General features: G+C 37.8%; 2 protein-coding genes across 4 annotated transcripts; one reads left to right on the plus strand and one right to left on the minus strand.

Moving 5' to 3' along the window:
• Nucleotides 1–1,651: 1,651 nt before the first annotated feature.
• LOC147169607 (neuromedin-K receptor-like) lies at nt 1,652–8,100 on the plus strand. Of its 2 annotated transcripts, XM_086083568.1 has the most exons (5): nt 1,652–2,110; nt 3,494–3,682; nt 3,761–3,911; nt 6,202–6,398; nt 6,487–8,100. In XM_086083568.1, exons 1-5 carry the CDS (start codon nt 1,722–1,724, stop codon nt 6,713–6,715), a joined length of 1,155 nt encoding a protein of 384 aa, XP_085939694.1. In that variant the 5' UTR covers nt 1,652–1,721; the 3' UTR covers nt 6,716–8,100. The 2 variants fall into 2 exon arrangements, with proteins under 2 accessions (XP_085939694.1, XP_085939695.1); XM_086083569.1 differs by lacking the exon at nt 6,487–8,100 and having other exon boundaries at nt 6,202–6,402.
• Nucleotides 8,101–8,374: 274 nt separating this feature from the next.
• LOC147169608 (T-cell ecto-ADP-ribosyltransferase 2) lies at nt 8,375–11,317 on the minus strand. 2 transcript variants are annotated; one of them, XM_086083571.1, is made up of 4 exons: nt 11,159–11,317; nt 10,481–10,553; nt 8,847–9,523; nt 8,375–8,642 (listed from the first exon to the last, which is right to left on the minus strand). In XM_086083571.1, exons 2-4 carry the CDS (start codon nt 10,532–10,534, stop codon nt 8,555–8,557), a joined length of 819 nt encoding a protein of 272 aa, XP_085939697.1. In that variant the 5' UTR covers nt 10,535–10,553; nt 11,159–11,317; the 3' UTR covers nt 8,375–8,554. The 2 variants fall into 2 exon arrangements, with proteins under 2 accessions (XP_085939697.1, XP_085939696.1); XM_086083570.1 differs by lacking the exon at nt 11,159–11,317 and adding an exon at nt 10,708–10,852.
• Nucleotides 11,318–11,612: the final 295 nt, after the last annotated feature.

The raw sequence follows: 11,612 nt of genomic DNA on the forward strand, positions 1-11,612 counted from the left end.
TTCATGTCAGTTCAAATTGTGACAATTTTATGGTTGAGATGTTGTAGCACACAGTGTTCAAAAAATGTGACATCATTTCATAGTCTTCGTAGCCAATTCTTCTCACACATGTGATCTTAGTTAAAGGCGCACACACACAATTTGACCAGGAGAGGGCACCAGAAACACCTTCGTTTTCCAAAAGATTCTGCCTTTACAGAATAATTCAAATAAAAGACTGGCTGTACAAAAACATCACTTCCTCTTCAGTGTTTTATTTTCCCCTTATACGGCGCCACAAACTTACAGTGTGCGAATTCTTGGAATTCCAACCTTGAAGAATGATTCATTAGATTGGGCAGCTTTGCGCTTTCAATAGTAATTGACTGTCAACGAATGATCAAATGAATGTGTTAATTTTGGGGGTTGTATATTGTAACTCGTTTTGTTTTCGCCCTTTATAATAGAAATAGCTCTCTGTATGATGCAAATGTAAGACTTCCGCCCTCTGCGGCCCCCCTTGAGATTAAACAGCACCTGACTTATTCATGTGACATAGAGGAAGAATTAGGAATGGCGTGAATGAACTTCAGAGGCCGTAACCTTTTTAGCTATGGGTGCAGGAGATGCGGGGAGGGACACAGAACGGTGACATTTGAGGTGGGGAGTTGCCCAAAAGACCTAATGAGGTCTTGCTGAGAGGAAAACACACTTTTTGACCTTTTTTATTTTTTTTATTTTCAACCAGTGTGACGTGTGACGTGAACATGCAGCACATTCATTTTCTGCTGATCCTCACTAGGGTCGGATACAGCCTTGACTCGATCATAGCCCAAATCCGTCAAAATCATAGTCGAAAAAAAGAAACATCCAATTTGATAATACCGGTAATTGTTAAATGGTATGCACTTATCTACACCATATGCTGTCAAAAGGGCTTTGCCAAGCCTCACTTTTTTTTTTAACTTAAATTAAACTGTATGCGGCTGACATGCTAAACTAACGCAGCCGGGAAAACCTACAGGAAGACTGACCCAACTTTTGGGGTTATTTAACATCTTTGGTTATTTAACCCAAAAAGTTAAATAATCCAAAAAGTTAGGTCTCATAGACTGAATTTGGGTTATTCCTGACCCAACTTTTGGGGTTATTTATTTAACACAAACATTTTGGTCAGCCCTTTTTTTCTCCCCCAAAACAACCTATTTGTGGTGGTTGGAGTGTGGTTATTCATTTTACCCAACTTTTTGGCAAAAAGTTGCGTCAGTCACTCTTTGACACAATTTAGGTTATTTTTGGCATTACCAGAGAGTATTTCTAGAGTGTATGCATCATTAAATACAGATGAGTAAAAAATAACACATTTTGGGTAAAAAAGAAAAAGAAAAAAGAAAAGACATTCATTACTTAGGTAAATTTGACACAGATTTCACAATTTTTTATTATTTTTGTAATTTTTTTACAAACTGTGACCCAATTTTTTGGTTTGTCTAATACAAAACAACCCGAATTTTGGGGTTGCTTTGTTCAAAACAATCCAAAAATATGGGTCAAATTGTGGATCAGTCTACGCCCCCCCCCCCCAAAAAAAAATGCTATTTGTGAAGCAACTTATAGAGTATGGTCTCTATCTTCGCATCAGTTTGTGCTCCACCTCGCCACCCATCCCATCCCCAAGGGAAGGGAGGGGTCGTGTATTGTGATTTAAGTGGCCGCATCAGGACGCATATACGCGCATCAAGATGTGCGCGCACCCCGCAGCAGGAATGTCCTCCGCCGTGAACGTCTCCAGCCGAAGCCCCCCGGTTAACCAGTTCGTGCAGCCCACGTGGCGAGTGGCTCTGTGGGCCCTGGCTTACTGCGCCGTCCTCGGCGTGGCTCTGCTGGGCAACGCGGTGGTCATCTGGATCATCTTGGCGCACAAGCGCATGAGGACCGTCACCAACTATTTCCTGCTCAACTTGGCGCTGTGCGACGCGTCCACGGCCGCCTTCAACACGCTCGTCAACTTCATCTACGCGGCCCACGGGGAGTGGTACTTCGGGGCGCCCTACTGCACCTTTCACAACTTGTTCCCGGTCACGGCGGTGTTCGCCAGCATTTACACCATGACCGCCATTGCTATTGACAGGTACGGCACATAGACGGCACCCACGCTTTCATATATTGTTTCAAGAACAACTATGTTGCATTTAACCACGTCATTTATTTATGTATCTTTAATCTGGCCCACAAAATAATAAGGCTACAATAAAAGCTGTATAATTGTTGGATTATTGGTGAAATATTGTTGCCTAAATATCTTTCATCATTTGAATGTTTTTATTCATTAACTCATTCACTGCCATTGACGATTATAGACGTCAAAAATTCATGTGAACTATTTCTATTAGTTTAACCATTTTTCATTTCATTAAACTTTTTTATGAAAACCTATATTTTATTTATTGTACATTAATAACATGTAAAATGATCATGCGATTAGTTATGATTAAACGGCCCTTATTTTATTTTATTTTTTCAAATTAGGTCTGTCAGGCGATTCATTTTAATTGTAATTAATCACATGACTTCACTAGTTAACTAACGATTAATCACAAATTCTATATCTGTTCTAAATGTACAATAATTTATTTCCTTAGGTTTTCACACTCTTGTTAGCAAAAGTGGAATAAAAAAAGTAAACTAATGGAAATAGATAAAATCAATTTTTGACGTCTTTAGCCGTCAAAGGCATTGAATGAGTTAATCTAACACCGTTTTACTATAAACATAATACATTATATGTACTTTATGTTTAAATTACATAATTGGTTAATTATGACTATGTTATAAATAATACAATAAAACTTAACATGCAACTTTTTGTTATCTATTTTACATCTATTTTAACTTTAGTTTATGTGAAAAGTAACCTTTTTGGCAAACGTTTGGCAACTTCTGCTGTTCATTGTACAGTAATATCGGAACGTTTTTTTCCCCCCTCATTATAAGCTACTAATAATTATTTTTACAGCAGTTTCTTATTGGAAAAAGGAAGCAAAAAAAATTGGTACTTTTAAATAAATTTTGGCCATTTATGAATTTTTGTAGGATTTTCCTTTGTTTGTGGGTGTAGCTAACGTTGCTGAATATGCCTTCAAACGGCCTTCACCTAAAAAAAAACATAAAAAAAATGTAATCCAAACTATTTGGAAATACTATCGACATCAATTTTCTATACGGCTAATTCTCATTAAGATTGCGTCAGGTGAGCTGGAGCTACACCCTGGATTGATGACCAGCCAGTTGCGCGTTTTCTACATGTGACAAAGTATTGTCATTTAGTCATTGGCGTTTTAATGAAAGCCTCTTTAAATCAACTCAGGAGAAGTCCCGTTCTGTTCCTTTTGCTGGAATCAAAATCTGTTGACCCTGGCCTTAAGTGATAGTTTACCCTTTTGGTGCAAGGTTAGAAAATCCTAAATGGCAACCTAAAAGTGTAATAATGTCATTAGTTTCTGCTTATGTGCAGGTACATGGCCATCATCCATCCTCTAAAGCCTCGTCTGTCAGCCAAAGCCACTCTGGCCGTCATCGTGACCATCTGGAGTCTGGCGGTAGCCCTGGCCTTCCCCCTCGGCTACTTCTCCACAATTCGAACCCTGCCCCACAGGACGCTGTGCTACGTAGCTTGGCCCCGTATGGCGGACGACCCTTTCATGTGAGCCAAATAATTCTAGAAGACATTTCTATCACAGACAGGATTCATCTGACATTGTATTTGTGTCTGCAAACCCAGGTACCACATCATCGTGACTGTCCTGGTCTATGTGGTGCCTTTAGTGGTGATGGCCATCACTTATTCCATCATTGGTGTGACCCTGTGGGGTGGGGAGATCCCCGGAGACACATCGGATAACTATCACGGTCAGCTGCGGGCGAAAAGGAAGGTAAAAGCATTACTCCGACTCCTTTGCTTGTGTTATGGTAAAATAGAAATAAAAAAATCTGTTTTGCTCATTGGATTGGAGAAAGGAAAACAAACGTGACCTCAGAGTAAACTGCCTTTGCTGGGTTTCTAGTAGTGCAGTGGTCTGCAACCTGCGGCTCTGGTACCTCTCCTGTGGCTTTCTGTGGATCTAAAAAAAAATTTTTTTTTATATATATTATTTTTTTATATTTGTATTTTTAGATACAATTATTTAAATGAGTTAATTATTTAGATACAAATAATAATAATTAAAACATTCTTAAAAAAGGTCAGAATCCAAATTTTTAAGTTGTCAGAAAACAATAGAAAAAGGTTGACGAAAAAGCTTTTAAAATGTCCAAAAAGTGACCGTAAAAAGTACAAAAGGAAGAGGAAAAGCAGAAAATTATTTTTAAAAATGGCATGAAAATTGCCAAGAATGTCAGAAATTTTAATTTAAATGATTAGAAAATAAAACATTTAAAAAGTAACTATAAAATGTAAGAAAACCTGAAAATTACCATAAAATGTCCAAAGAAATGACCAAAAATAATTGATTTAAGAAAAGGCATTAAAGAATTTTTTTTTTAATGATCTAAAATGTCCAAAAACAAAATAAAAAATCTAACTAATTGCCATAAAATGTTCAAAAATTACAAAAAATGTCAGAGATTGATAGCAAAAAAGGCAGGGGGGGGGGGATGGCCATAACATGTCCAAAGAAGAAGAGAGACATAAAATTACCATTACATTATGAATTTGACAGAAATTTTGAAAATGTATAAAAAACAAAGCATGAAAAATAAAATAAAAAAATAAAAACCGGTAGACAAAAGTTGCTTGCTGTCATTCATTTTGTGTTGATCAGGGGCAGACATCTTAGTTTGCCTTCTTTCTGTCCCCTTTTAATTTCTTTTTTTAAAGAGTGAAATAAAAATTTGAATTGAATTGAAAATGAATCTGAAAATATTGGATGCTCCATATTTTTCTGTTATGGTGCTAATTAGCGGTTGGGCGCACAGTATTAACACTAATATTGTTTCCTTCATCACAATGTTCAAATGTTATGCTGATTTTTTGTAAAAGAAAGGTTGCTGACCCCGTGTAGAAGGTTGCATTTTGTATTATTCAAAATAAAAACATGTTAGCACAAATAAAAAATAATGGGTCTGCACCTTCCTTGACCCATGTCTGCCTTGTTCAAAGTTTTGTGGCAATTCGGAAATATTCTGCTCGATGACAACAAACAGATGCGATGGAAAATCTTTGGCGCTGAAAGTCAATCCTGTCTGCAGCAATATGAGTGCACTCGTGTGGTTGACATCCCTGCGTTGGAAATGCGCTGAGTGATCCTGATATGAGGATTAAGGGCAATCACAGGTGCCATGATGTAAGACTCTCTCTAGACAGCGGCAGGATTAATCTCAAAAGAGAACATTTTATTGATAAATCATGGAAAATGCCGCAGGTTCACGTGACAGGCAGTAATATTCACTGGAAAAACTAATGCATTTCTTTTACATTCATTTGAAGATAGCTCATCTTTAACTCATTCACTGCCATTGACGACTATAGACGTCAAAAATTCATGTGAACTATTGCTATTAGTTTAACTTTTTTTTCATTGAATTAAAAATTTTATGAAAACCTAGATTTTTTTATTGTACATTTATAACAGATATAAAATTACCATGTGATTAATTATGATTAAATTAATATAAATTAAATTAATTAGGCCCGTCAGGCGATTACATTTTTTATTGTAATTAATCACATGACTTCACTTGTTAACTAACGATCAATCACAAATTTTATATCTGTTCTAAATGTAAAAAAAAAATAATAATTCTAGGTTTTCATACTCTTGTTAGCAAAAGTGGAAAAAAATGTTAAACTAATAGAAATAGTTCAAATGAATTTTTGACGTCTATAGCCGTCAATGGCAGTGAATGAGTTAATTCTGGTAGGAACATAAAATTCAGACTAATTGACACAAACGAATGTGTTCAATCAGAACCCACAAAGAGATGTAGACAGGTGCAATAGTTTAAAGCTCATCACTGGACACAAAAAACCATCAAAGGCGCAATTAGCTGACAAAATTGAGCCGTTGAAGATAAAAGTGTTTTGGGACGAGACAAAGCTGGCATAATGTGTCGGCCTTCCATTTGTGGTGGAGATGACAGGAACGTCACCTCCGCGCGTCATCCGTGTCGTCCCTTTGGGATTGTAGCGGGACTGATCTGATGTTCCTTCTGTCCTCACTGCAGATTGTGAAGATGATGATGATTGTGGTGGTGACCTTCGCCCTCTGCTGGCTGCCTTATCACGTCTACTTCATGGTGACGGGTCTCAACAAACGTCTGAGCAAGTGGAAGTCCATCCAGCAGGTCTACCTGGCAGTCATGTGGCTGGCCATGAGCTCCACCATGTACAATCCTATCATCTACTGCTGCCTCAATAGCAGGTGAGCGCCCTAACCCCACAACTTTACAAAACCGCGTTAGTATCCGACTAAAACGGATCGGGGGTGGGGGGGATGGACCTTGGATCAGGTTCCGAGCTGGCTTCAAGCGTGTTTTCAGCTGGTGTCCGTTCATCCGGGTGACCAGCTACGACGAGCTGGAGCTTCAGAACAGGCGCCGCCGGCCGGGTCGCCAGAGCAGCATGTGCACGCTGTCACGCGTCGACACCAGCATCCTCAGCAAGGACACGAGCGTGTGCTCGCAGGGAAATACACGTAGGTCCAAGTGTAAAGCGCAGCCTGATAATAAAGGGGGTTAGTGTTATTGTCATCTGTCTATGTGTCAAACTTTTGGGGTCCAGGGAAGAAATGTTTGCCAAGGCACCCCTCATACTCTTTACGCCAACTAGCATCACTGCCTAAATGACAAGAACAAATACGTTATTTTACAGTTTTAAAAAAAATTAAAAAAATCTATCCATATCTAAAGTTGCAATGGTGCAAGAATAACGTTGTATTTTTTTTCCCAAGAAAAAAAGTTGCAATCTTGAGAAAAAAATATGCTTTTTATTGAGATAGAAACGTCCTAATATTATGAGAATAAAGTGAATATTTTTGGGAATTTGTAAAACATGCCCTCTCACTCGAAAAATAGCGCTACAGTATATATATTCTTATTTACAACAATTGGATTAAGGTTTAAGACATAATTTATGCCAAATAATCATATCATGTCAACCCTCGAAAATTAACACTGACCTACCTGTAATTGCGTCTAAATTCCACAAGATGGAACCAAAGCACTTAAAATTGAGCAGATTGTAGCACGAGGAACTGCCTGTGTTATATTATTATTATTATATTTCATACAGTATATGATTCTTTTCAGCAGTTAATTTATTCAATACAACACATCTTCACACGAGGCTCATCAATAGTATTAGCTAGCATTCAAGCCAAACTAACACGCTAGCATAAACTGCATTACTTGACTTGACAAGATGACACAAATATTTGAACGAGCAGTTTTCACAAACTGTATTAAGTCATTTACCTCACCTTTTGGCATTACACATAATAAAAGTAGACTTCTCAAGCTACTAGTAGCTGCATCGGGAGAGAAGGAGAAACATACTCTCAGTTTCCCTTTTGATGGTGCACGTAATGTATTCAAGGACTGCCAAAAAAACAGGCGCAGACGAACAAACTTGATGAATTTAACCTCAGAGCAACACCAAGTTTCCACTAGATGGCGCCAAAGTAATAATTCACTGCTTTGTTCTGTGCTCAAATACTGTAAAGCAGATAGAAAATACTTTTTGCAACAGAGGATGAATTCCAAACTGCAAGTTATGAGGAAGTTCACAGTTTTGTCTATTTAGTGTTTATATATTGTGTAAATTACTCCACAGCACATTTAGTATTAGAAAAAGCATGCATAAATATGTATATGTACATTTGTTTTATTTATTTGCATGGTGTCTAGATAGGTTTAGTGTTAAAGAACTGCAGTCCACATATGGTATTTAAATATTGTTTCGTAAAACGTGAAAAGTTGAAGTGATAAAGCCACACAGATTTGTTTGCATTATTGTTGGAATGGGACCTCTGTTAATGCCACACTTGTTTGCTTGTTTTTTTTCAATTTTGTGAAGTTGTTGTGAATGCCTAAAAGACTGCAAGTCGTGTAGTAAATTAATTCTAACTGAAGTACATAAATAAATTGTCATTCATATTAATTCAGGGTTCATTTGCTTTTATTCTAGCATAAGGCTACCCTCTAAGGCCCAAAATATTTATGTATAATAATTCCAATCTTGTTTATTGTAACACAACATTTTTTATTTCTTGTACCCGTTAAAAAAAAATGAGAAGAGGTCAAGGACCTTAAAAAAAGAATTGCATATTAAATCACAATCACAAAATTGATTAAAACAAATTTTTTTTTATCCCACATGAAATCCTCTAAAACATCACACTGTTAGTGATCAGCAACTTTATTTTTCACGCATGTCAGTTACATTTATGGTATATTTATATATATTTACCTCTTAAGATCAATCATACATTTTAGAAAAAGAAAACATATTCGTTCTCAAATGCAAACAGTGATTCAACTATTTATGAGCTTGTGACATTTGTCACACACCACATTGCATTCATAAAATACTATGGCGGAGTATCTCAAAGAGGAAAAGGGATGCAAGTAACATCACCAACCACTGGGGGGCGCTGACTGCTGAGGCCCTGTGAACACAAAAGATAGTATTGTACTTTACAAAAACAGATTGCACGTAATTAAAAGTTTATGCATCATTATTTCACGCTTCAATTCATTGTTTTGATCCTTCTGGTATGCACACATCTGCCACCAGGAGGCAGCGTACTACATACAAACATAATACACTTAACAATTTTCTCTGAAAAATGTCAATGTTCCCGTGGCCTTACCGTGATTTGTAACATTCATGAGTAGCCTTCAGTTTGGAGTGTTTCAGAATGACCTCGGTGTAGTCGCCATCGCCTCCTGGCTTGACGTCCTCCACAATGAACTCCTCAGTGGGGGACAAGATGGCGACGTCCTCGGTGAGGCCGCAGAAGCCTTCCAGGTTGACAAAGAAGCACGTGGTGATGTTGAAATAGACTCCGCCTGCCACGTCCTCCTTCATTGACAAATCCGACTGGACCGTGGTGAATCGTCCGAATCTCACCCGGGCGTTCTTATCCACTTGGTAATGCGTTTCGGACACTCGGTAAACATTCTGACACGTCTTCGGCTTTACCAGGTTCATGGCGTCCATGAGCAGGAAGTGCAGGGACTTGTAGTGGAAGTGGTCCTCGTAGGTGCTGGCGTTGAAGCCCATGGTCTCCACCGCGTCGTTGAAGGCTTTCTTAAACGCCTGGTCGCCGTTAGCGAAGGCCAAGAGAGCGGCGGTGTGTTCCTTCACGCCTCCCGGGAGCAGCGTTGAACATTTGTCGCTCCATGCTGCATGGAAGTCGACGTCTTGGCTCAGCTCTTGTTGTAGCACATCGGAGCGGATTAATTTCTCCATGGTGTCTTCGCGACAGTTGTCATACAAGTTGTCCACAGCGTTCGGGGCCATGTCCAGTCGTTTAACGGCACTCACCTGGCAGGGAAAGTGAAAATAAGAACTTGTATTTTGTTCATTGTGCTGCTCCCTTTGGTGTGCCCGTCTTTGCCACCAGGGGGCACCACTGTATAATACAGTCTTAAGCAGAATAGACTTCTTCTTCTACTACTTTTCAGTAACTTATTGTAAAATGGTCATTTTTCATAGATGATTAATAATACTGTATAAAAATTCCTGTAAGTATCTGTATACATTCTGTATACCGTTACTTAAAGGGTTGTGAAATGCTAACTGTTAGCATGTCAATGGCACTTTCCATTATATGCTAGCATTAAGATAGCAGATGTAATTTGGTTGATGTTGATCTTACCGGGGGGGAAAAGCCAATTTTACAAGATTTAAAAATATCTCTTATAAAAACAAAGTGTTACTTGTTTTTACTTGTATTAAACTAATGATTTGATAATAAAAGTATGTATTATTACTAGGAAGGGGGGTGGAATGCTGTTTTACAAGTAAAACAAAACAAAACATGTCATAGAATAAAGTTGTCACATTACCAAAACCAAGTTTGTTTGTTTGATTTTTAATGAAAATAAAATTGTGTTTTCAATTTACATAGACATTCAGGAAGAAAAATTACAATATTACAAATAAGGGTAATGAAATGGTAACTTGAATTTTTGAATTAATTTGTGCACTCACCTTCACAATTTTGGTAGCATATTTGCATAACGTAATTAATTATAGCATATTAAGTTTAATACTAATAACAGAATGATTGAAGCAAGGAAACTGATATTAGTACGCTTTCAATATACAGTACGCATTTCACTGCATTTTCATTTACTAGCACAACGTATTTTCTGTTGTAAATTGAATAACGCTACTTATTTTTAATGACCTGCTTAACTTGCATGTGTGAGAATGAGCGATTATTTTGTACACTTTTGTCAAAATAAAAATGAATGAATGTCCTCTTTTGCAACTTACCGAGCAGTAGAGCACCATAAAGACCACCAGCAATTCTTTCTTCACGTTTCTCATTTTCTCTTCTTTTTAGTATCTGCACAAAAGAAGACAAGAGTATTTTTTGGAAAATGTGATCATCCACAAGACTTGGCATTTCGTTCAAATTCTTTCAAAGTGAGCTCAGGCGACTCTTATCAGGCCAGTTTAGCATCACACCAAATTAATCACCTCCGATGGCGTACATTTACCTCAGGGATTGGTAGAAATGTTCAAAGAAGCTCACCCCGATGATAACACAAAGGTACAAAATCACAAAATCAAGTCAACGTAGAGACAAATTCGGCTAGAAGAGGTGGTGGTGGGGAGATTGGGGGGGGGTGTTCTTTGCAAAAACAGTTTGGGAAGTGAAAAAAAATTATCACCCGAGGCAACTCCTTTTTCCTTTCCTGTGGAAGGAAATAACATGCCATTTGGAGCAGTTATGTCTCTTTTGCTGCAGCTACTGGCTTATGCAAACAATGGCAACCTGCGCTGTAGTTGAAAATTTGCTGCAAATTTGAAAATACTATTTCCATATTTCTGTCTTGCCTTTCCAGATATACCTTTGACTTAATGTACATTTCATTAAATTGCACCTACTGTCCATAAAGCATTAGCAATCATCGCAAAAATCAACAAACTGGAACTCTTTGCACTCACCTGATGGTAGTGTTGTTGATTGCTATTTTGTCAGCGTTTCCCTTGAGATGAAACCTGACAAGTTACGGCACGATTCCTCGTTTTGCGAGTTCTCTTCTCCTGACCTTCTGCTCACTTCCTTTCTTTGTCGCTACCACAGCACAGTACAGGCCTGCTGAGTTTCACATTTTGTGCACTTTGACGCCCAACTTTTCATAGTGTGTGGGAGGAGCGGGTTCACGGCTGGACTGACAACAACCCATCGTTCCAACAGTCCATTATTCTTTTGGTCTCTATAGGTTATAGGTTAATTATGAGCATGTTAATAGAATCATGATGATTCAATTATTTGAAAATATACACAGTTACATTAAATCATTACTAATACTGGCAATAATGTATATTATCCAATTAGAGATATATATTAAAAAAATCAATATTTGCATTAGATTTACATTGTAGTGACTAGTTCCAT

The sequence above is a fragment of the Leptonotus elevatus genome, chromosome 8 (assembly GCF_054856555.1).
Source record: "Leptonotus elevatus isolate MCC_2025b chromosome 8, RoL_Lele_1.0, whole genome shotgun sequence".
NCBI lineage: Eukaryota > Metazoa > Chordata > Actinopteri > Syngnathiformes > Syngnathidae > Leptonotus > Leptonotus elevatus.